This window comes from Euleptes europaea, chromosome 5, assembly GCF_029931775.1.
Source record: "Euleptes europaea isolate rEulEur1 chromosome 5, rEulEur1.hap1, whole genome shotgun sequence".
Lineage (NCBI taxonomy): Eukaryota > Metazoa > Chordata > Lepidosauria > Squamata > Sphaerodactylidae > Euleptes > Euleptes europaea.
In genome coordinates, this window is record NC_079316.1 from 6,292,450 (window position 1) to 6,317,519 (window position 25,070).

A 25,070-nucleotide genomic window follows, 5' to 3' on the forward strand; every position below is an offset into this window, starting at 1 on the left:
AGGTGTTTATAGCAGTGTACTTGCTCTATCTTAATCCCATTCAGACACCAAGAATAAAGTTTTGGCTTATTAGCAAAAACCATTACTTTAGTTTTTGAGTAGTTAACCTCGAGTTGATTATCAGCACAATAGGTCGCAAGCAAGCACAAGGCCCTCCTGATTCCAATAGGTGTTCTGGAAAGAAGAATGGCATCATCCGCATATAAGCATGCCAGGAGTCTTTCCAACCTTTTTAAAATACATCTTTCTAGCAGCTTGGTCAGGGAGGCCCCAGTATTTCAGTTCTACAGATGGGAACTAAGTCCAAAAGAAAGCAACTATCCCAAGATCTTTGCAGGCTTTGGAGCTTTAAGCCAGGGCCATATATAATAAGAACATCAGAAGAGCCCCGCTGGATCAGACCACTGAGGGTCCCTCTGGTCCTGCATCCCGTCTCACACAGTGGCCAGCCTTTTCCTCTGGAAGTCCAATAACAGGGCATGGAGGCGGAGGCCTTCAAAAGGACATAAGAAGAGCCCTACTGGATCAGACCAGTGAGGGTCCACCTAGTCCAGCATCTTGTCTCACACAGTGGCCAGCCACTTCCTCTGGAGGTCCAGCAAAAGGGCACAGAGACCGAGGCCTTCATAAGAATATCAGAAGAGCCCTGCTGGGTTAGACCAGTGAGGGTCATCTAGACCAGCTTCCTGACTCACGCAGTGGCCAGCCAGTTCCTCTGGAGGTCCAACAACAGGGTCTACAGGCCGAGATTTTGCCCTGATGTTGCCTCATGGCACTGGGATTCAAATGTTTACTTCTTTTGAACATGGAGGTTTCCTTTAGTCACCATGGCTAGTTGACACTGATTGACCTATCCTCCATCAATCTGTTTAATCCCTTTTTAAAAGCCTGAGGCCACCATTACATTCTATGGCAGCGAATTTCACATTTTCATCACTCGTTGCATAAAGAAGTTCTTCCAGACTCTGACTTGTAGACCACACTAGCACGGTGAAGCACACTGCGTGGACCTCAGAGCAGGTGGCTCCCTTACGGGCTGCGGGCGTCTGAGATGGTGCATCGTGCAGAGGTTCTGAAAGGAACTGGTGCAGATCAAAATGAGGGCTGCAACTCCAGAAGCTGCCTCTGGCTTGGGGGGCCTCAGGGCAAAAAGCCCCAGCCTCACTGTGTGGTTGGGACAGTACGGTTGGCTGAAAATATTTCAAGTAGCCATAGTCCCTTCCTTCCTTCCTTCCTTCCTTCCTTCCTTCCTTCCTTCCTTCCTTCCTTCCTCCCTTCCTCCCTTCCTCCCTTCCTCCCTTCCTCCCTTCCCTCCCTTCCCTCCCTCCCTCCCTCCCTCCCTCCCTCCCTTCCTTCCTTCCTTCCTTCCTTCCTTCCTTCCTTCCTTCCTTCCTTCCTTCCTTCCTTCCTTCCTTCCTTCCTTCCTTCCTTCCTTCCTTCCTTCCTTCCTTCCTTCCTTCCCCCTGCCCTTTCCCAACCAAGTCAGGCTTAGGGCAGCTTCCAACAATAATACATTACAATATAAAATATATAACGTAAGTTAAAAACAACCAGAATAATGAATTCCAGATGAATCCTGAAGGCCCCGAAGAAAGCAGAGTTCCATCACGGCCTGCCTGAAGAAGTTCCTCTGGGGAGAGAGACTGCGACTTTTCTACACAGGTTTCACATCTAAATTCCGTGCTGCGCTCTGGTTTGGAGCCTGTGACCAGTTAACACCAAGAAAGCGCTACAAAAATATAAACGGAGTGATGCAATATCATTCTGGCAACAGGAAGTCCGTCCTTCCTTCTGTTAGGAGGTTTGCGACCGGCAGGTATCCTTCAGTAAATATGTTTGTTTTGGAAGTGTCTGTTTCGTATCAGAAGCATTGCTATTTTGGCCTACTCAGGGGGGGGGGTGCGCTAGATTTCTGGCTGAAGTGAGAATTAAAAGCTTGCCCTGTGCTTTAAAGACCGGGGATTGCTTTTTGTCAGGAAGAGGCTGTTGTGCTTGGTTATCCTAATGGGATGACCTTCAGCAGTGCCCCAGCACCTGCCAAGTAAGTTTCCTGGAGCTCACCTGGGAGTAAAATCGAAAATCTCTTGAATGAAACGGGAAATAGGGAGTTTCGGGTCACTCCGTACCAGCTAGCTGCCTGTCAGAGTGCTGAGCTCATCCCAAGCAGGCAAGCGACACGTTTTTATGCATCTGCCAAGGCTTGGAAACCTCTTCCTGTGGCTGCACTGAGAGTATATTCTCCCCTTTTTTTGGAAGCCGAAACCCTATCGCCTCTGTGCTCCAAAGCAGCAGGCCAGTCCCGTCTCTCCTCTCCCACCTCTATGCCAGAGCCCAGGAAGCATAACCAGGCATAGGACACTGATTGGCTTGGAGCTTCCCGACATTTTGGGACTGGCCCTGCTCCTGTGGCAGCCATCTTGTTATGTCCACTACCCCTTTCTCAAAGTTCCAAAAGTTCCTCGTGAATGTGAGTATGCTTCCTTTGCCCTTTATAACAATGCCTTACCTGTGTTGCCTTTCATGTTTTCCAAAAGTGGAATTGTAAAGACGGTGGCTTTGCAGCGAAGGAGGTCGTGTGCAACACGGTTACAGAAGGGGCATGGTGAAAATTGGTTTGGGGAAACACCACAGAGCAGTGTGGTGGCATTTGCCAGAAACACTACCCAGATGACTGTTCAGGAATGAACAATTCCCATTCATTCCTCAATAGCAAGCGACCCTCAGTGGGATGAGAATTCTTACGAAAACGAAGGATGCTGTGGAAAGTAGCGAAGAGGACTGTGTGAAAGCAATCTGGCTGGGGGGAGCAGAGCTCTGGCCAAACATGGGGTAGCTGCTGGTAAAAAGGACTCCCCTTCTCTTTGTTGGATTGAAGCGGTGGGCTGTCGGGAAAGCTCAAGAGGAGGGCAGTGGCTTACCTGCAGAGTAGGAGGTTTGGGGAGGGGCCGTGGCTCAGTAGGAGAGCATCTACTTTGCACTCAGAAGGTCCCAGGTTCAATCCCTTGCATCTCCAGTGAAATGAGTCAGGTGGTAGGTGATGTGAAAGACCTCAGCCTGGGACCCTGGAGAGCCGCTGCCAGTTTGAGTAGATAGTACTGACCTTGATGAACCGATGGTCTGATTCAGTATAAGGCAGCTTCATGAGATTTTGTTTGCTGAAACCACACAAGACTTACCAGGATCTCTTGGATTGCAGATCATTACTGGGAAAGGGTCTTATGCTTAGCAAGGCCATCTGGCTAGCATAAAAACAGAGGTTTTGCTCTTTCCTCGTCTCTCAAACTGGAGCCTTTCTAATGTTTTCTTCTATTGTGTTTTTGAAATGCTGGATTTTACAGTCTGAGTTGTTCCCTGTCCTTTAGGCAACTTTACATTGAGCCCAACAGGCACTTGACTGCTTAAGTAACTAATACTTTCAGGCATGGATGCCCAATATCACTTTGACTTGTAGACTGGTTTAGGGATCATGCCGCCATTTGGTGTTTGGGAATCTGTTTGGGTACATGAAACGTGTTGGAAAGCCTTCTGCTAGGCGGCATTTTTTGAAAATTAAATGTTGGGAGCCAGCGTGAGGTAGTGGTTAAGAGCGGTGGTTTGGAGCGATGGAGTCTGATCTGGAGAACCGATCTGGGCTTGATTCTGCATTCCTCTACATGAGTGGCAGAGGCTAATGTGGTGAACTGGATTTGTTTCCCCACACCTGCACACGAAGCCAGCTGGGTGACGTTTGATTCTTCCTTAAGTGGTAGAGAAAGTCGGCATATAAAAATTAACTCTTCTTTTTGGGGGTGATTTGATTAAGGCCAGTGGATCTTGGCCCTCTTCAGCATTAACAATTCCTTCCACGGCTGCCTACTCCACCTCCCTCCCACCCCAAATTCTATGTGTTTGTTCTTCTGCCAGCAACCTCCCTGCTGAGCAATTGGCCAAGCCATCCAAATGCAAAAGGTGCTGGTGGACATGCCAACCATAAACTATCTTCACAAGGAATGATTCACTTATTCAAAGGTTTATCATTGCCCCACGGCAGCCCACTTTCCCCTCTGCTTTTGAGCTGGTGTTTGCAAATTAGGTGGCAAAACAGCCCTGTACGTGAATGTTAATACATTCCATATCCAGACTGATCTAAAAACTGGACCCTTCGAGCTGGCATGCAGGCAGATCCGTGCAGCCCGTCCATTCCGGACTTCTGAGAGGCCGGGCGGCGGGGCTGTGAGTCTGATCAAACTTTGACAGCAGCGAGGAGAGAAGCTAAACTGAAGTCTAGTTTTGCTCACAGCGTGCTCAGACTTCAGTTTAGCTTCCCTCCCCACCGCAGTCAAATGTAAGAACATAAGAAAGGCCATGCTGGATCAGACCAAGGCCCATCAAGCCCAGCAGTCTGTTCACACAGGGGCCAACCAGGTGCCTCCAGGAAGCCCACAAGCAAGGCGACTGCAGCAGCATCCTGCCTGTGTTCCTCAGCACCTAATGTAATAGCCATGCTCTTCTGATCCTGGAGAAAATAGGTATGCATCATAAAAACATAAGAAAGGCCATGCTGGATCAGACCAAGGCCCATCAAGTCCAGCAGTCTATTCTCACAGTGGCCAACCAGGTGCCTCTAGGAAGCCCACAAGCAAGATGGCTGCAGCAGCATTGTCCTACCTGTGTTCCACAGCACCTAATAAAATAGGCATGCTCCTCTGATCCTGGAGAGAACTTCAGATCCAAAATACGGACAGATACAAAATATGGGCCACTTCTGGTCCCAGAGCTGTCCGGATGTGGGATTCTCAACCCATAGTCCTCCTTCGGGGTTTGGAGAGCCAGTCTGGCACAGCCAGTCTTAACTCCCAGCCTCTGTTATCTCCCTGCAGCACTGGTCCAGAGAGCTTCTGGAAGGCAGCAGCAAAAAACACCCAGGAGAAAAGTGTTGGGGAGTGTTTCCATTTTACTGCAGGTTTTTTGCTCATTTGTGTTGAACCTTCGATAAAATTTGATAAAATTCAGTTTCGCTCTTTTCGTTTTCAGGACTCCTGAACAGTGTCCCAGTGTGGTTTCATTGTTGTCAGAAAGCTATAACCCCCATGTCCGTTACGGGGCAGCCATGGCCTTGGGGATCTGCTGCGCTGGTACTGGAAATAAGGTAAGGTCAAGAAATCAAAACCGTCAGGTCTTTTCTTACTGGTTCTCTGGCGGCGGGGGTGTGTGTGTGAGGATCTTGAGGCAGAAGTGGGGAGGTATTGTTTTTGCCAACTTCTTATTGGCTTATTTTTGCCCCTGATTCAGGCACCTCATTTTTCCTGCACGTGTTTGTTTGTTTATTTATGACATGTATACCCCACTCTTCTCCCCAGTGAGGACCCAAAGTGGCTTACAACATCTTCCCCTTCTCCATTTTATCCTCACAGCAACCCTGTGAGGTAGGCTGGGCTGAGAGTTTTGTGACTGGGCCAAGGTCACCCTGCAAGCTTCCATGGCAGAGGGGGGATTTTCACCTGGGTCTTCCCAGATTCTAACCACTACACTACTCTGGCTCTCACATCGGGTAGTCCTGGAGTTTCATCAGGACTGTATTTCCACAGGCAGGAGATTGAGGTGGTGGAATGTTGAGGCATGGGGAGCAAAATGCTGTGCCAGACAGGACTAGTGGCGTGAGCCAGTGTAAGATGCCTTCAGTTGTTTTTCAGCCCAGGATTCTAACGTGACCTATTCTTCCTTTGAAAAGGACCGACTCATGGTGTAGTGGTTAAGAGCGGTGGTTTGGAGCGGTGGACTCTGATCTGGAGAACCGGGTTTGATTCCCCACTCCTCCACATGAGCGGCGGAGGCTAATCTGATGAACTGGTTTGTTTCCCCACTCCTACACACGAAGCCAGCTGGGTGACCTTGGGCAAGTCACAGCTCTGTTAGAGCTCTCTCAGCCTCACCTACCTCATAGGGTGTCTGTTGTGGGGAGGGGAAGGGAAGGTGATTGTAAGCCAGTTTGAGTCTCCCTTTAGTGGTAGAGAAAGTCACATATAAAAACCAACTCTTCTTCTTCTCCGCCTCCTCCTCCTTCTTCTCTTGGAAGGGCCAGTGCCTCTCCCCATTGTCAGATGTTGACCCTATAATGCATCGACCTTTACAGACAAGGACATGAACCGAAAACCTTTGATGTAGAGCAAGTGATCCCCAACCTTTTTGAACCTGTGGGCACCTTTGGAATTCTGACTCAGTGTGGTGGGTGCAGCTACAATATCGCTGCGGCAGCTTACCTTCAGTCACACAGTGAAGATCCTTGTTCTGGGGTGGCAGCTGCTGCCAAAGCAACATTTTAAAAAATCTGCCAATCAAATCTCCATTGTCCAATCAGAAGTGTTGCTGGGGAAAAGTCCCACTCGGCCCCACTCATTTTCTAAAAACACTTGGCAGGCACCAGGAAAGGTGTTGGCGGGTGCCATGGCGCCCACAGACACCATGTTGGGGACCCCAATGTAGAGGGCCAGATCACATGCCGTTTTGGCCTCGTCTGTTTGTTGCAAACCTCTGCCTGTACTGGACCAAGTCAGGCAATTTGTTACCCCGTACGGCCAAGTCTGTTTTGTTTCTCCTTAATTTGTGCAGGCAGGCTAATAGAACCTGCCTGGCCACAGGACTGTGCTTCGCTGTTTATCTTTGAAACAAGGGATCTTTGAGCATCTGTTTATATCAGTTTGTCTTCTGTGGGTTTGCATCAGCATATTTTAAAGGCCAAGATCATCTGTTAGAACTTGGGAGATTGGAAATGAAGTTAGGCTTTTAGTTAGGCCAAAGAGGCACTTCCATCACGAGTCCTCTATAAATAGTCTTGAGCTCACGCGCTGTGGAAGGATTAGGCAGAGGCCAATAAATTCACAAAAATACAACTCGGCCTTGTAAAAGGCATTTTCGCCTAATTAGAGCGAAGGTTTCAGAATGCTTGTGCCCTAAAAATGCGCACGATAATAAAGTCATTTGAGTTGTTCTTTGGCAGCCGCCTGCCTTTTGCTTCAAGTGGGTTATCTGGTCCAATCTCAACCACTGAAGGATATCCTTTTTCAGTATGACTGGTAAACGCAGCTTGCGTTCTACGTGGATGTGGGTGTGTGAAGTGCTGTCAAGTCACTTCTGACCCAAGGCGATCCTATGAATTAATGCCCTCCAAAACATCCTCTCATTAACAGCCTTGCTCAGGTCTTTCAAACGGAGGGCCGTGGTTTCCCTTATAGATTCAATCCATCTCTTGTTGGGTCTTTCTCTTTTCCTGCTGCCCTCAACTTTTCCTAGCATGGTTGTCTTTTCCAGTGACACTTGTCTTCTCATAATATGACCAAAGTACGACAGCCTCAGTTTAGTCATTTTAGCTTCTAGGGTCAGTTCAGGCTTGATTTGATCTATAACCCACTGATTTGTTTTTGTTGGCAGTCCAGGGTACTGTTTTTTTTGGCACTCCTCCAACACCACATTTCAAAGGAATCTACTTTCTTCCTGCCAGCTTTCTTCATTGTCCAGCTTTCACACCTATACATAGTAATAGGGAATACGATGGCATAAATTAACTTGATCTGGGTTGCCAGTGGCACAACCTTACACTTACAATCAAAACCATGAAAACAACCCTTAAAAAAAAAAACATAGTGTAGAAACAATTAAAAACAACAATTGAACACACAAATAAATAAGCAGTTAAACAATTCTGGAGGGTTGTCCCATATTGTGAGGTTAACTTCATAGCTTGAGTTTTGACTGTTACATTACTTTTCTCATCAGGGCTGTGCATTAATCTTTTGGACATTGTGGTTAGCATGGAAGCATCTTGAGTGTTTGGGAGTACCTCTTGAGGGCAGACGTACCAGTGTATGCAAGGGTCCACCTGTTGAAGTTCCGACTGCCATCAAGCCGTCTTGATGTTGTCTGGCAGGAACAGCTCTGACCCCAACCCCTGAAAATGTGGTCTTCTAATCCCACTCTCTTGTCCAAAACGGGCAGAATTGCCACTGAGATCAGTGAGAGAAAAGAGTCGTTCTTTGTTCCTGTTCGAACTTACTTGTAAGCCACTTTGGATGCCTGAATGGTGGAAAGGCAGGGTATAGCTCTTCAAAATAAACCAATATATGTCCCCCTGTGCATTCTTCTAGAAATTGTGACGCCTTGCCCTACATGTATATCAAATTTCAGGAACTTATGTAAAGGTTTGCAGAAGGACTCATGTCCTGACCTGGATGGCCTAGGCTAGCTGCATCTCATGAGATCTCAGAAGCTAAGCAGGGCCAACCTGGTTAGTGCTTAGATGGGAGACCATCACGGAAGTCCAAGATCACTATGTGGAGGCAGGCAGTGGCAAACCACCATCACTGGCTCTTGGAAGCTAAGCGGGGTCAGCCCTGGTTAGTACTTGGATGGGAGACCACCAAGGAAGTCCAGGGTTGCTATGCAGAGGCAGGTGATGCCAGACCACCTAGAATGATGTTGGAAGGTGCCATACAGGCCACCTAGTCCAATCCCCCTGCTCGATGAATATCTCTTGCCTTGAAAACCCTACAGAGTCGCCATAAGTTGGCTGATGGCACTTTCCGCCGCCACAATTTTACTGTCCCTGTAAATTAAGGGAGTGTGTCGTGTGCCATACCCTGTTTAACCTTTAACCTTTTGCAAGCCTTTTTGCTAGCCCTGGAAAGAAAAAAAAACTGGCAAAAGAAGGGTTCCTGTCTTTCTGTCCTCAGGGGTAATAGCAGTGGGGGGTGTTGGTTTCTATCAATAAAGCTTCAATAAAGGGTGGTGGTGTTCAAACCCCTCTCCCAGCACATCACTGATCCAAACTGAGGCCTTATGCAGCTACTGCTGCCTTTAAAAAAATACCAGGAAGGTCTTTTTGTGGTTCTGCCGGCACCGCCAGCCAGTGCCGTTTCCTAGGCCCTTGGAAGCCATGTCCATTCTGCTTTTGATGGCCTGCAGGTGGGCAGAGGTGAGCTTTTCTTTCTTTTAGTGAAGGCCCAAACGTTTTGGAGAACTCTGCCGAGTGAGATGCTTCTGTGCCCACATTTGCGAATCTAGCCTGGTGCGGTATGCGTGTTTTCTTCTTCTAAAAGCCGACTGCTTGTTGCCTAATATAGGCATCATTTATAAACGGAGCAAATCGCTTGCTTGAGACTTCTCGCACCTCTGCTTCCAAGGCCGTACATATTTCCTTAAGCTCCGTGTGCCATTCATCACGTCCCTTTTGTTCTTGAGCTTCGGGAATGAAATTGAGCCCTTGCTTCTTCTTTTTTTTTCCTCTCTTTTTTTAATTCACTGTTTTCATCCTCTGTGTCCTGTTATCGTTGTGCCGGACAAACCGTATAAATACAATAAGCGAGGCTTCGTTCCTTGGCTCGCTTGAAGTTCCTAATCTGATTATACTGACGAAAGCCTGGTGTTTGAAAAGTAATAAGGTTAATATTCTGTGTGCTTTCTCCTCTCCCCCCCTTTTTTATTTCTTTCCAATAGGAAGCAATTAATTTGCTGGAGCCCATGACCAACGATCCCGTGAACTATGTGCGTCAGGGGGCGCTGATTGCATCTGCCCTTATCATGATCCAGCAGACAGAGATCCTCTGTCCAAAGGTGAGTGATGGATCTCTGGCCAGTGAGGTATGGCAGATGACGACATTGGCCATCACAGCTGTTTTCAAGGAATTACTTCCTCCATGGATTACTTGCTGCTGAGCTTCAAAAGGTTCTGGCTTTTGTTTTTTTGCATTGCATTGAAGAAGAAGAGTTGGTTTTTATATGCTGACTTTCTCTACCACTTAAGGAAGAACAAAACTGGCGTATAATCACCTTCCCTTCCCCTCCCCTCCCTACAACAGACACACCCTGTGAGATAGGTGGGGCTGAGAGAGCTCTCAGAGAGCTGTGATTAGCCCAAGGTCACCCAGCTGGCTTCATGTGGAGGAGCGGGGAAACAAATCCAGTTCACCAGATTAGCCTCCACCCTCACATGGAGGAGTGGGGAATCAAACCAGGTTCTCCAGATCAGAGTCCACTGCTCCAAACCACAACTCTTAACAACTACACCATGCTGGCTCAAAAATGTTACTGAGAGTTGGATCCCATAGATCTGTTTTGGGAGGGGCAGGGGCTGGGTGGTAGGGCATCCAGAAGGTCTCAGGTTCAGTCCCTGGCATCTCCAGGGAAAAGGATCATGTAACAGGTGATGTGAAAGACCTCTACCCGAAACCCTGAAGAGCTGCTGCCAATCTATGCAGACAAGACTGACTTTGATGGAACGAGGGTCTGATTCAGTATAAGGCAGCTTCATTTGTGTTCCACTAAATGCACTTGACATTCTCTAGCGCCTTCCCTTGGCTCAGGAGCCTCGTGCATCAAAGGAAGCTGCCTTGCTTAGAGGCATGTTATTAAGACAGATCAGCAGGATCCAACCCAGAGAGCCTTGTTCATGGCTGCTGACCATTCGTGTATGATGTGTGCCTGAGGTCTGGTCTTAATTCCAGCTGGCCTCCCTCATCTTGTTCAAAAGATGGGAATATAGAAGCTTGTACTTAGCGATGTGTGGCCCCGACAGTTTTCTAGTAGACTCTCTGGAGCGCAATCCAGAATTTGGGGCAAAGATGCTGGGGAAGTTTCTGCTGCAAACAACTTTGAGCCGTCTGGTGCCTCATCTGTGCCCCTTTGCCTCTTTTCTGGGTGATCAGGACTCTCGTCTAGTATTTGGGGAGCTGTCTCGCAGAGTTGCCCTGACCTAGATGGGCCAAGCTAGCCCATTCTCGGAAGCAGAGTCAGCCCTGTTCAGTACTTGGATGGGAGACCACCAAGGAAGTGCAGGGTCACTATGCAGAGGCAGGCGATGACAAACCTCCTCTGTTGACCTCTTGCTGGGTTAAATTCTCCTCTCCTCCACATGAGCAGAGGGCTCTTATCTGGAGAACCAGGTTCGATTCCCCACTCCTCCATATGAAGCCTGTTGGGTGACCTTGGGCCAGTCGCAGTTCTCTCAGAAAACTCTCAGCCCCACTTTCCTCACAAAAGTGCATGTTGTAAGGAGGGGAAGGGAAGGCTCTGAGACTCCTTAAAGGTAGAGAATAAGTGGGGTATAAAAGCCAATTCTTCTTGAGAAGTTTCAATACACGAGGACCCAGAGGTAGAGTCTTCCATTGTTGAACTGTCCAGAAACGTGAAGGCCACATCTTAAAGATTTCCTGAAATGCTTCATCTGGTGCATCTCCATTCGGTACATCTTGCCCATGAAAACTGGTGTCCTTAAACCTAATTCAGTCTCTATTTTAAACCTGTTTTAAACCTGCTTCTAGCCTGTTTTAAACCTTTCTGTAAGGTGTTACACTCTTTTTTTGTTAAAAATGTGTAGGTGTATGGCTGCTCATTAAGTTCGGCCTGATGCCGTTCTAGTTCCAGCCCCTCTCAGCTCCTACCTTCGCCTCGAGGCACAGATCCTCTGGATCCTGAGCAGGAGATCTCAGCCTCCTGGTCTAGGTTTGGGCACGGCCGCCCACAAAGCTTTGAGTAATACTGGTCAGTCTAAAATGGTGTTGGCTCTGTGCAGCAGCGTCCTGTCGGTGACTCATATTTCAGTATTTTCTGCATGGAAACGTTCTGGGAAGGGCTGCTCTCTAGGAGGTTATCCCACAACTTCTATTTATGCATTAGGTATTTTCATTGCTTCATGTTTGATGAACAAGGATGGAAACCGGAACTGGGGATGGGCGAGGGGGTTATAGCAAGGCAGACTTGCTAGAGCTGACGGGTTGCATAGCATGTGTGAGCATATTTTCTTTCGTCTGGTATGGAGAGGTACAATACTTTGCTGTCAGTCATGTTGAGTTTCCTGGAACGAGACCTCCTGTTCTAAGTAATTGCTTGCAACTTTAAAAAAAAAAGGAGAGACTTTCTTTTTGACAGTAGCAGTCTACTTCCAGAAAGTTGTTTAGTTTCTACTGTAATATAAGACATCCCAAGGCAGGATAATGCTGCTGTAGTCATCTTGTTTGTGGGCTTCCTAGAGACACCTGGTTGGCCACTGTGTGAATATACTGCTGGACTTAATGGACCTTCGTCTGATCCAGCAGGGCCTTTCTTATGTTCTTATGTCTTTCACATCGATAAGCTTCCCTCTTTATTTTGCAGCGATAAGCAAATAGCTGGATTGAAGCCCGAGTGGATTGACCTGAAAGGTGGTGGGGATGGGTGGCAAAGAAGAAAGATTTCTTTGCCACTGTTGCCTCACTGCTGTCTTATTCAGCCAAACCTTTTGACATGGCTAAGGGTCTGAACCCAGCTTGCTGCTGGGGGCAAAGTGTAGATGACTGGGGAAGGCAATGGCAAACCACCCCTGTAAACATAGTCTGCCTAGGAAACGTTGGGATGTGACGTCACCCCATGAGTCTGTTCACACCTTGATAGGAAGTATCTCTCTGGTTTCTCCTATCCAGTGGAACCACAAAATGGGAATATTTCTCCAACTAAGCCTCCAGATACAGCTAACCCAATCCTGAGTTAGTACCTGGTGGTGGGCCTTGGGAGAGGAGGGGTCCCCAACCTTTTTGAGCCTGTGGGCACCTTTGGAATTCTGACACAGAGCAGTGGGCACAATCACAAAATGGCTGCCCCATATGTCTATCACACTGCCCCCTCAAGTTCAGCTTGCACTCACATGAACACATGAAGCTGCCTTAACGGAATCAGACTATCATGGTCCATCAAAGTCAGTATTGTCTACTCAGACTGGTAGCGGCTCTCCAGGGTCTCCGGCAGAGGTCTTTCAAATCACCTGCTTGTCTAGTCCCTTTAACTGGAGATGCTGGGGATTGAACTGAGACCTTCTGCAGGCCAAGCAGGTGATGTGCCTGAGACCCTGGAGAGCTGCTGCCAGTCTGAGTAGGCAGTACTGACTTTGATGGGCCAAGGGTCTGGTTCAGTATGAGGCAGCTTCATGTGTTCATGTGATGGTTCTGCAGGAGATTGTTTGGCTTTGGTCTGGTAAAGAATGCCCTTGTAACAAGTGCTGTATTTTTATTTTGGCCAGAGAAACAAGAGCCTCTTCGTGTTTCATTGACCAATAAAACATAACATTCCTGAGGAGGTAAATCTGGGAGCAAGGCCTTTTATAAGTACAGCGTGCTCCCTTCGACTCAAAAGGCCCGTTGATAGGGTAGCTGATTTTAGCCGAATATATTGTGGAAACATTTTTTATGTGTATTCCTAAAGCTTACACGCACAGTCAGTCCTGCAGTTTGTTTTATTTGACGTTTTGGCTAGCGGCCTAAGTACAGGGAATTAAGCACCAGTTCACCACCTTGGAGACCCTTTTTGGGTGGAAAGGTGGCATAGAAATGTTTTAAATACATTTAAATGGATAGTAGTTTCACAGGGCAGCCATGTTGATCTGCAGTAGAAGAGCTAGATTTGAGTCCGGTAGAACCTTAGAGACCAACAGGACGTTTGGGGCATAATCGTTTGATGGCCAAAGGTATCCGACAAAGGGAGCTTTGACTCTCCAAAGCTTATATGCCAAAAATCTCGTTGGTCTCTAAGGTGCTGGTGGACTCGATTCTAGCTGTTAAATTAATAATGTGGCTAATGAGAGGTAGCCGGTACCATGAGACCCAGTTTGGTATTGTGGCTACCATCTGCAAGCTTGACTGGGGAGACCTGGGTTTAAATTTCCTCTTGGCTCCGAAACTTAATGGGTGACCTTGGGCCAGTCACCATCATTGCGGTGCACGTCTGCCACTGTGGGCTGTTGGGAGGAAGGGCAAGACAAAAATAAATGAACAAACGTGATGGAGCGTGAGATCAGCCCAAGGGTCTTTAGAGGGATAGCAAGAAGAAGAAGAGTTGGTTTGACTCCCCACTCCTTTACATGAGTGGTGGAGGCTAATCTGGTGAGCTTGATTTGCTTCCCCACTTCTACACACAAAGCCAGCTGGGTGACCTGGGGCTAGTCACAACTCTTAGAGCTCTCTCAGCCTCACCTACCTTACAGGGTGTCTGTTGTAGGGAGGGGAGGGAAGGTGATTGTAAGCTGGTTTGATTCTGCCTTAAGTGGTAGAGAAAGTCGGCATATAAAAACCAACTCTTCTTCTTTCTTAGCCTCTATTTCTGACTGGTGAGTGGCATAATTATAAGGACATCATGGCACTCTGAGATGGCATGTCTTGAACAGAGCTTGCCTCTAAACTCTCAAGTGACAAATAGGGCAAATGTGGAGATGGAAGCGGCTGCTTCTTCATTGGTCGGGCATATGAGGCCAGACCTCCATTACTTCCCTGGAGACTGGCTGCGAAACCCATTCTCAAGACTTGGGTAAGGGAAAGAGAGACTGCAGTCTCTTTCCCAAGCTCCTTTCGCATTCACAGAATGTGTTTTTGATTACTTCTATTTCAGGGATGAGTTTCTGTTGGAAAGAGGGAAGGAGAGAATGAGAATTTAAGAGGCTTCTTTCACACGGTTGCCCTTTTCTGTTCCCGTTTGAGATGGCCTCACAAAAAGCCTGGTAAACGTTGTCACCCGTTTTGATTAGAAGGTTCATGTTCTCATTTTATACCGCTCTCCTGTAGCCAGTCATTCTTGGCCAGAGCTCACCTGTGTTTTCTCCTTTCAAATCAGGTTAAAACGAGAGGATTTCCCCTCCTGTTTCTGAAGTATATTTGTCATTCAGAGGATTGACTAGTTTGGCCTATTAGTGAGATTTTAAAGCAATATGCTGGGATTCTTTTGGAGTCGGTCAAGCAAGTTAGTTATTTGTTGTATTTAGAAGATTTTTACCCCACCTTCCTACTAAAAAAGTACTCAGAGCGGGTGTTATAAAACACAATAACAACTTACAAAAATGAAGAGAAAAATTAAATAACCAGCAACAGCTAAAACTGTAGAAAACCTCAATAAAAGCAGAGCAATCAATAAGCAATATGTAGGTAAATGATCACCATGTTGGGGGAGTGAGTTCTCCTCACTTATCACCAGGTGCCCCCCAGGAATAAGATGCATCCCAGAAAAGCCAAAATTGTGGGAGCGTCATGATCCTCCTAGAGCAGGGCTTTCAAAATTTGGGCTCACAGTTGAGAAGGTCTTGTTCTCAGCACGCTGGGGGATGTGGTCTAGGGTAAGGGTCCCCCATGTGACATCTGTGGGCACCATGGTGCCCCTCAACACCTTTCCTGGCACCGACCAAGTGTTTTGAGAAAATGGGTGGAGCCAGCAGGGCGTCTGGTTGGCCACTGGAGATCTGATTTGGTGTGTAGATTGAAAGGCATAGTGTTGAGCGGGACTTATGCCTGAAATGTTGCTTATTAGGGTTATGCATAACCTCGCTCACTGACATTTTCTGATTGGCTCAAGCCCCTGCATGTGTAGGAGTCCAAACCCAGTTTCTATCAACCCCAGTCTTTGACAGCGTTCTCATGTTGCCCTGGACATCACCCAAATGAATCCCTGCAGTCCTTTCCCAAGCTTCAAAGAGCCCAGAAACTCCGGGAAGGAGAGGCAGAACCCACAGGTTTTCATGCTTTGTTCCAAAAGCAATGTAACGAAGTGTGTTCTTCCTGGTCTGGCAAAGCCCAAGAGTTTGGGAAGCAAGCCAGACAGCCTACAGAATTAGGGCATCAGGAAAAAAAAGGGACCAAAAGGGTGTAGCTGGAGGGAAGTTGAGAGAAGCATCCTCAGGCGATGGATGTCCACTGCTGGGAAGAAGCAGGTGGCAGAGGTGTCCAGCCTGTGGAGGGTTATCAACAAGAGAAAGCTCTCTTACACAAGCCTAATTGAAAAAGAGGTTGGTCAACTGGTTTGGTAAAAATGAGTCCTGTCTCTGGTTGGGATGGGAAAGATGGGGTGGGGCGGTGCTTTCTTTAGCGAAGAGACGTCCGCATTTGTGGGAGAGCCAGCGTGGAGTAGTGGTCAAGAACAGTGGTTTGGAGCGGTGTGAGGGGCTATGGCTTAGTGGCAGAGCATCTGCTCGGCGTGCAGAAGGTCCCAGGTTCAATCCCCGGCATCTCCAGTTAAAGGGACTAGGCAAGTAGGTGATGTGAAAGATCCCTGCCTGAGACTATGGAGAGCCGCTGCCGGTCTGAGTAGACAATACTGACTTCGATGGACCAAGGGTCTGATTCAGTATAAGGCAGCTTTATGTGTTCATGTGTTTGCTTAGGCCAGTGGTTCCCAACTGCCGCATGCGTACTACTGCTGCTGCTGCAAGAAATTAATTAATTAGATTCAGGTGAACCCAAGGCACCCATTTGCCCACGAGGCTGTCCGTTGTGTCTCTGCATGATTAAGTGTGCTGGGCTTGCTGCCTTGAAGTCAGCTTCCCTTGGAGGGCCAGGTAATTCACAGCGTCTGTGCGTTAAGTGTGATATGATCCTGTAGTCAGTTCAGAGAAAGAGTGAGGGAACTACCCTTTTCAGAGGAGGCTCCCCATTGCATCTCTGCATGAGTTTCTGCTTTAGGCTGTCCTCCTACCAGTCAGTCGGTGCTTCAGCTAAGTGATGTATGCAAAAAAAAAAAAAAACCCACACAATGCATATGCACCTCCCTTTAGGGGAAGTAAGGGTGCATACCCCCACCTGAATTTGGATTATAAGTGTGCCAAAGCCATCAAAAGCTTCAGGAATGCTGACATTGGGAAGGTGTGGCTTTGACAGCCTTTGGCCATGGGTTCATGTGCTGGCATACGCGGCCGTGCTAAGCACCTTCCCAGGAATAGCAGCGCAAAGAGCTTGCCCTGTTCGTACACAGAGGCCTTTTTGCTGTCAGACGGCAGACGCCAGTGTGAACATTAGCAGATCTGCGGTTTGTCTCCTGACTTCTTCCGTGATCTATTTCCCTGAAGATTTGATTACTGTGTAAATTCCAGATTCTGGCCCAGGTGGCTAGCAACTTTTCTTTTTTTAAAAAAAATCAGAGTTTATCCCAACCGTCAAGATGTTCTAAACAATCTGCACCCACGAATCTATTGCTCGGAACCACAGGAATGAGATGGCAGCACCCCAAGCGAAAGACAAGCCCAATTTTAATCTTTCATCAGCTTTCTGCGCTTTTTTCCTTTTTCTCATTGGGAACATTCTTGGGGAGGTTTTTTTTTTTGCTGCACAGAGTGCTGAAGGAAGCTTTAAGCACGACGCCTGTGCTTTGTTTGAGGATTTTGGTCCAGGTCTGCCTGTGTTCCGCCCGTCCTCAGCATGCATCCTGTTCGAGTGGAAATTCTGGTGCTAGGGGAAGAACTTGGCACCCTGGAAATCTCAATTCTCCGCCAGAGCTGTAAAGCATTCCCCTTTTGAGCTTGCTTGCAATACCCCGGGGTAGCATGGACGTACAACTTGATTTTTCTGTGTGGGAGATATTTAATTCTTAACTGTTGCCCATCTGGGCTATTGAGAAGGGGTAGGAATAGAACTTGAATGAAGGACCTTCTTAAATAAAATTTCTGGTCTTTAAGTGGCGGAGGGACACACTTATGTATGCTTCAGTTACCCCAACTTTTTAGTCCCTGACATCCTTTTTTTAGAATCCTGACTTCCACCTTTAGGGAAGATCTATGTATAGAACATCTTTTTCTGGTTCTATCCCAACCAAAGGGCCATTTCCAGTAATGGTGGTGAAAAATGCTGTTAAGTCACAGCTGACCTATGGCGATCCCCCCATAGGATCTTCAAGGCAAGAGACTAACAGAGGTGGTTTGCCATCGCCTGCCTCTGTACAGCAACCCTGGATTTCCTTGGTGGCCTCTCATCCAATTACTAACCAGGGCTGACCCTGCTTGGCTTCTGAGATCTGATGAGATCAGACTAGCCTGGACCATCCAGGTCACAGCAAGAAATGTTCAGAGGTGGTTTGCCATTGCCTGCCTCTGCACAGCAACCCTGGACTTCTTTGGTGGTCTCCCATCCAGGTACTAACTAGGGCCCACCCTGCTTAGTTTCTGAGAACTGATGAGATTGGGCTAGCTTGGGCCATCTAGGTCAGGGCTTTCGAATGATACTGAGATCAATAATGGCTCTGATTTCAACCAAACTTTATTCTCCCCGCCCTGGTTGATGATGACATAAATCTGGGGAAAGGCAGACCACCCAGAGTTGAATGTTTCTGCACAGTTGGAACTTTCACTGTGGCCTGTTCACCCTGGCTCCATGTGTCCAGGTTTCTTTTCTTATTTAATGCTTGGGGGGACCCTGCATAATTCACCCGTGGGGAACAATTTGCTAATGTCTTTGTGTTCCCTAACCCTTGGAAAGGTGGTCTGCACACTCTTTCTGTAAGCCTCCTCCTCTGCTTAAGGACATGCCGGCTGCGTCGGACCAGCGAAGCCTTTCCAATATCTGAGCTGCTTCCTTTCCTGCTGGCCCTCCCCAACTTTCCCCTGCTGCTTGCTTGCTTGCTTATTTATTTATTTATATCCCATCTTTCTTCCCAATGGGGACCCCAAGCGGCTTACATCGTTCACCTCTCCTCCGTTTTAGCCTCACAACAACAACCCTGTGAGGTAGGTTGGGCTGAGAGTGTGTGACTGGCCCAAGGTCATCTGGCACTCTTCCGTGGCGGAGTAGGGATTCAAACCTTGCTTTCCCAGATCCTAGTCCGACCCTCTAACCACTACACGCTGTCTGCCAAAACCACTGCCTCCTGCTGCCCCCCAGGCTGAATTTAAAGATTGGAGGCCTTTCTCTAGGCGTCCTGCACAATCAGAGGGAGGGGGAAGCTCAGTATTTTATTTATCTTTTTATTTGTCATATTTGCAGGCCGCTTTTCTTGTCCCCTAGGCAACTCTCAACGTTCAATTCAACAGGACAATGCAATAATAAAATTGCTATACTAAAATTAACACGAGAGCCTCGCTGGATGGTAAAAATAGAAAATAGCTGCCAAGACATCCTTAAACAGTAAAACAGCAATAACGGAAACAGTGTAAGATGGTAAACTGTAATAATCAACAACAATAATAATAAAATAGGAGCAGACATCTTAAAAAAAGGGTCGTCCATAAACTTGGCCACTGTTGTTAGAAAAGCCCTTCATGGCTTGGGACTTGGGTGTCTGAGGGACCGTCTTCTCCCATATGTTCCTGCCTGGGAATTAAGATCATGGGTGTCCGCCCCACATTTATGGAACAAACTCCCCAGGGAGGTGCACCTGGCCAGCGTGGTGTAGTGGTTAAAAACAGTGGTTTGGAGTGATTGATCTGGAGAACCGGGTTGGTTTCCCCGTTCCTCCACATGAAACCAGCTGGGTGACCTTGGGCTATTCACAGTTCTGGGGAGGGGCCGTGGCTCAGTGGTTCAATATAAGGCAGCTTCATGTGTTCAAGAAGAAGAGTTGGTTTTTATATGCCAACCTTATCTACCACTTAAGGAAGAATCAAACCGGCTTACAATCACCTTCCCTCCCCCTCCCCACAACAGACACCCTGGGAGGTAGGTGGGGCTGAGAGAGTTCGGAGAGAGCTGTGACTAGCACAAGGTTACCCAGCTGGCTTCATGTGGAGGAGTGGGGAAACCAGTCCTGTTCACCAGCTTAGCATCTGCTACTCACGTGGAGGAGTGGCGAATCAAACCTGGTTCTCCAGATTAGTGTCGTAGGGCACCTCTCAAGGAGTGGTGCAGGCATCTGAAGCAGATTTGTTGATTCAACACTGGTACACCTGGCATGGACTTGAAGCCCTGCCGTTGGCTTTGTTGTGGCTTCAAAACTTGCTTTTCCCCAGCTGCACAAATTGGATTGAAGGGGTTTCCTTGGAGGGAGCGGTGCCATAGGATGGCCAGTTTTCAGTTCATGTGGGATAGGGACCGTTGTACCTTCCTAAGCAGAAGACATCCTCACCTGGACGGCCCAGGCTAGCCCCTTCCCGTCAGATTTCAGAGTCTAAGCAGGGTCAGCTCTGGTTAATATTTGGATGGGAGACCACCAAGGAAGTCCAGGGTCGCTACGCAGAGGCAGGCAATGGCAAACCACCTCTGAACGTCTCTTGCCGTGAAAATCCCTACAGGGTCACCATATGTCAGCTGCGATTTAATGGCACTTTCCACCACCAAGCAGAAGGCGGCAGGTAGCCCTCTCTGTGTTTTCTAGGGCTACATTTTGTCCCTGAAGAGTTTCGGGGACTAAGGGGCTCTTTGCAGACATGAAGCGGGGAGGGGCGGTTAACCTTTAGAGCCTTAATTTCAAAAAAGCTTGTCCGAAGGGGTCCGTACCCAGCCGGCGGAACAAATTCTTTGTGCGTGTGGGGCGGCTTCTGAGCCCCGTCTCATCAGTAGCTTTTACGGAAGTGCTGGCCCTTCCATCGTTTTAAAGCCATTCTGAACATGCAGAAGAATTGGCTTAGGAAGGAATCGTATTAGCAGTTACTGTAATTTGGTTTGAATGATAGTGAAAATTGAGTAACGGGAGGAATTGCATCCTGCCTTTGGAACATACTCTCTGTCCTCGTACACAAATGATCCAGCTGCCTTTGTGGCTCGCAGCTTACTGGAATGTCTTCGTTGGGGAAGATGCCGCGGTCCTTATAGTTGCCTATAAACACATTATGTTGCTATGGGGGTGTGCCTTTGGTCTTCTCCGCCAAATGACTTCAGATGGGCATTTGGCTACACTCGGCATTTAGAAGAGCATGTTTATACCCTAGGGCAGGGGTACCCAGCATGGAGCCCATGGGCCACATGGCACCTGCCAACACCTGGCACTCACCAAGTGCTGTTAGAAAGTGGGTGGGGTCAGGTCAGGCACTTGCCCAACAGGGCTTCTGATAGGCCACCGGAGATCTGATTGTCTGAACAGATTAAAATAACATTTCAGTGGCAACTGCCCCCACAATGTTGGATGTATTCTGTCACTTGTCTTTACCCGTGTATTTAAAAAGTTGCTCCCCTTTTTCCCTACACTGGGACTTCCTCTGTGGGTGTGGCTCTGCCTACTGCAGCACCCCTTTTGTAGATGGCTTCACCTCTTGTGGCAGCCATATTGCGGTTGCACCCACCAAAGATGCCCATGGGCTCAAAAAGGTTGGGGACCCCTGCTCTAGGAAACATCTGCACCCACTCTTTGTAGACAACTTAGATATCTGTACAACAACCTGTTAGCTGTAAAATTATTAAAATAATTGCTACTACTCTGTTTGGCTGGGTTGGGGGGGTTGGCTTGAGATTCCCTGCTCTGGATTGCATCAGCCTCCTCTAATTTGAACGGTTTTGCTCAAAACCTTGCATCTATTTTTCTTTCCCTGTCTCAGGTCAGCCAGTTCAGACAGCTGTATTCCAAAGTCATCAACGATAAGCACGATGATGTCATGGCCAAATTTGGAGCGATCCTAGCCCAAGGCATCCTGGATGCAGGTAATGGCAGCCGCTGCTGTAATGTTTTCTGAGTTCAACTGTTTCCTTAAAAAAAATAACGTTCCATTTATTTCCCAAGGCCGGTTTAATGCAAAGAGTTGCCCAGCTTACGTGAGGCTTCCCCATTTAAGGATTTTCTCGGCCAGACTTCTCCCTTTCCATACAGCGCCTGCGCTTTGTAGCAGTCATTCTGATTCCCTCTGTTTACAGTGTTATATGAACATCCTGTGACATCACAGAATGGGTCATCTGCTGAAGCTGGAGGGTGAGAGATTCAAAACAGATAAAAGGAAGTATTTATTCACACAACGCATAGTTCAATTGAAGAACTCCCTGCCTCAGGATGTGGTGATGGCTGCCAATTTGGAAGGCTTTAAGAGGGGAGTGGACATGTTCATGGAGGAGAGGGCTATCCATGGCTACTAGTCAAAATGGATAGTAGTCATGATGCATACCTATTCTTTCTAGGATCAGAGGAGCATGCCTATTATATTAGGTGCTGTGGAGCACAGGCAGGAGAATGCTGCTGCAGAGGTCTTTTTTGTGGGCTTCCTGAAGGCATCTGGTTGGCCACTGTGTGAACAGACTGCTGGACTTGATGGGCCTTGGTCTAATCCAGCATGGCCTTTCTTAAGTTCTTATAATTAGAAACTTATTCCACTTTCCTAAAAAAGAGGCCAAGAAATGGATTGCTCAATTTCAGGGGCGAAATTGGATATAGAGGAAGTAAAAGGATTTCTCTTACAATGCTATACGTGATCTGCCTCTGGGTTGTGTCATCTCCCTGTTGTTTATGTTTCAGTAACTGGAGAGAAATTGCACCTACTTTGGCCTGCCAGATGTTTTATTACTTGGCGTCCCTGGGCAGTTACAGGGCAGACGTTGATCTCTGCCAGGATCCTTAATTCACTCCTTTGCTATTATTGTGCTTTGAATTGTAAAAAAAAATCCCAGTCTGTTTTGGAAGCAAGTTTCTAGTCCTCTACGTGGTTTGAAGGTTATTGGAAACTCTCAAGAGTTTTACATCATTAATTTCGTGTTGGATGGGGGGTGGGGTGGAGAATCAACTAAGCTATGGTGCAATGACAGTTCATATTTTTAGATGGTTGCAAACTGCCCTGTGAACAGGTTTTGCTGTGTTTGAAAGATGGTTTTTAAATGAAGGGGGAAAAAAGGTTTGTAAATGTGATTTGGGGGAGAGGCTATGGCTCAAGAGGGGAGCATCTGCTTTGCCTGCAGAAGGTCCCAGGTTCAATCCTTGGCATCTCATAGAATCATAGAGTTGGAAGGGGCCATACAGGCCATCTAGTCCAACCCCCTGCTCAATGCAGGATCAGCCTAGAGCATCCCTAACAAGTGCTTGTCCAGCCTCTGCTTAAAGACTGCCAGTGAGGGGGAGCTCAACACCTCCCTAGGTAGCTGATTCCACTGTCGAACAACTCTTACTGTAAAACATTTTTCCTAATATCCAGCCAGTGACCTTTCCGCCTGCAATTTAAACACATTATTGCGAGGGCAGAAAGAACAGTGGGAAAGTATAATTTGGAAGGAGATCCTGCTGCTACTGTGTGTTTTTGTAGAATTAAACCGGAGCGTGCTTTTTTCTTTGTGTACTTTGCAAATTCGGAACTTCCCTGCTGTTCACGCTTCGTTGCATAGCGGTGATTTTTCTGGACAGTTGTAGCAAACAAACAGGGCCACTGTCTTCCCACCCCACCCCCCACAACTGTGCCCCCCTCCCGCCAGGCCTGCTAAAGATGCATGTTCATGGTAGAGGAATGCTTTTGTGGGGTCGTGATTCTCTTGCATAAACGGCTTTGAAGTTGATGGCATTTTAACCCAATTAGGCCCTCTGTCTCGGCCTCGTTAGCAGTGACAGAGCTGCCTGTTGCTCTCTTCAGCTGCATTGGCCAGAATCAGATTAACACCTTCCCCGCGCTCTCTGCGGGCCTAACCTTTCCCTTTGGATTCCAGCCGGATGCTTCTGCCTTGCTTCAACCTGACATGCAGCTCTGATCTCCGCTGTGTGAGGGTGAAATTAAGGGGAGTAGGTGATCTGGACGGAGTGATTCTGCTACCGCTGGCATTAATGAGCCGTAGGAAGTGGGTGGCAGGGCTGTTTCTGGGCAGGAGGAAACGGGAACTCTTTGGAATGTTTCTTCCCTCTTTCTGGAGGAGTACAAGGGTTGCTTGGGCGCAGAAGAAGAGGAAAGGGGTTAGGGAAAAGAGTGGGTGCCTAAACATTCGATCATATCTGTACAGTGGTTAAATAGCAGGGGCCATGGCTAAGTAGCAGAGCCTCTGCTCGGCATGCGGTAAGCCCCCAAATTCAGCCTCCTGGCATCTCTGCTCAAAAGGGCCGGGTACCCGGCGTTATGAACAACCTCTGCCTGATACCCTGGAGACCAGCTGCCGGTCAGAGGAGATGGCGCTGAATCTCGATAGACCAGCATCTTGCTGACTCAGTGGAAGGCTGCACTGCCATGTTATCTGTAGAGCCTCTGTGTTCAGAGGCAGTTTACCTCTGCATTCCGGTTGCTGTGGGAAAAGGTGGTTGCCTTCGTTCCCGATTCGTGTGCGTTTGAGGGGACGTCCCAACTGGCCAGTGCTGCAGGCAATACGCTGAGCCAGACCGACCTTTTGTTTGTGCTTGAGATCTTTTGCACTTGACATTGCAGCCCTTTTCACTGAGAGGGTGAAGGCAGCTGCTTAGCCAAGTGATTACAGGCTCACTCTGGTAGGGTAGTAGACAAAAAGAAGAGAAGAGGAGTTGGTTTTTTTATATGCCGTCTTTCTCTGCCGCTTAAGGGAGACTCAAACTGGCTTACAATCACCTTCCCTTCCCCTCCCCACAGCAGATACCCTGTGAGGTAGGTGGGGCTGAGAGAGCTCAAACAAAGCTGTGACTAGCCCAAGGTCACCCAGCTGGCTTCGTGTGTAGGAGTGGGGAAACAAATCCAGTTCACCAGATTAGCCTCCGCCGCTCCTATGGAGGAGTGGGGAATCAAACCCGGTTCTCCAGATCACTCCACTGCTCTTAACCACTACACCACGCTAGCTCTCTAGTGCCACCACCTCCACCCCCAGCAAGGCACAGGCGCTCTTCAAGACAAGATGGGATCATTGACTTGTCACTTTTACTGTCTTGTCCTTCCCAAACAATCCTGCCTTATATACCAGTGTCTGGCTTGCGTGGTTGTCCCCTTCGGGAACAGAGACCTGCCCCATCGGTGTGTTGCTAGATCCCTGGAGTGGGTAGGGGTGGGGTCAATCCAGAAAGCCAGTGTGGCGTAGTGTTTAAGAGCAGGGGTTTGGAGCAGTGGACTCTGATCTGAAGAACTGGGTTTGATTCCCCACTCCTACACATAAGGCCAGCTGGGTGACCTTGGGCAAGTCACAGCTCTGTTAGAGCTCTCTCAGCCCTGCCTACCTCACAGGGTGTCTGTTGCGGGGAGGGGAAGGGAAGATGATTGTAAGCCAGTTTGCTTCTCCCTTAAGTGGTAGAGAAAGTCGGCGTATAAAAAACCAACTCTTCTTCTTCTACCTTCTTTCTGTACTCTGTGAAAGCCTGTGCGGTATAGCAGTCCAAATGTCCAGCTGGGATCTAGGAGACCCAGATTCGAATCACCACTCCGCTACAGAAGCTCGCTGGGCCAGACATACACAAGCCTGACCTACCTCACAGGGTTGCTGTGAGGATAAAACGGAGGGAAAGTATGTGGGCCTCTTTGAGTCCCCATTGGGGAGAAAGGCAGG

At 48.0% G+C, this 25,070-nt stretch overlaps 1 protein-coding gene across 1 annotated transcript in view; it reads left to right on the forward strand.

Annotated features, from left to right (window-relative positions):
• PSMD1 (proteasome 26S subunit, non-ATPase 1) overlaps positions 1-25,070 on the forward strand; it is a 102,791-nt gene that overhangs the window by 68,320 nt on the left and 9,401 nt on the right. Inside the window, exons 17-19 of the mRNA XM_056850351.1 lie at positions 5,014-5,128; positions 9,469-9,585; positions 21,212-21,314. Coding sequence (XP_056706329.1) covers positions 5,014-5,128; positions 9,469-9,585; positions 21,212-21,314 — 335 coding nt within the window. The remainder of the gene's footprint in view (positions 1-5,013; positions 5,129-9,468; positions 9,586-21,211; positions 21,315-25,070) is intronic.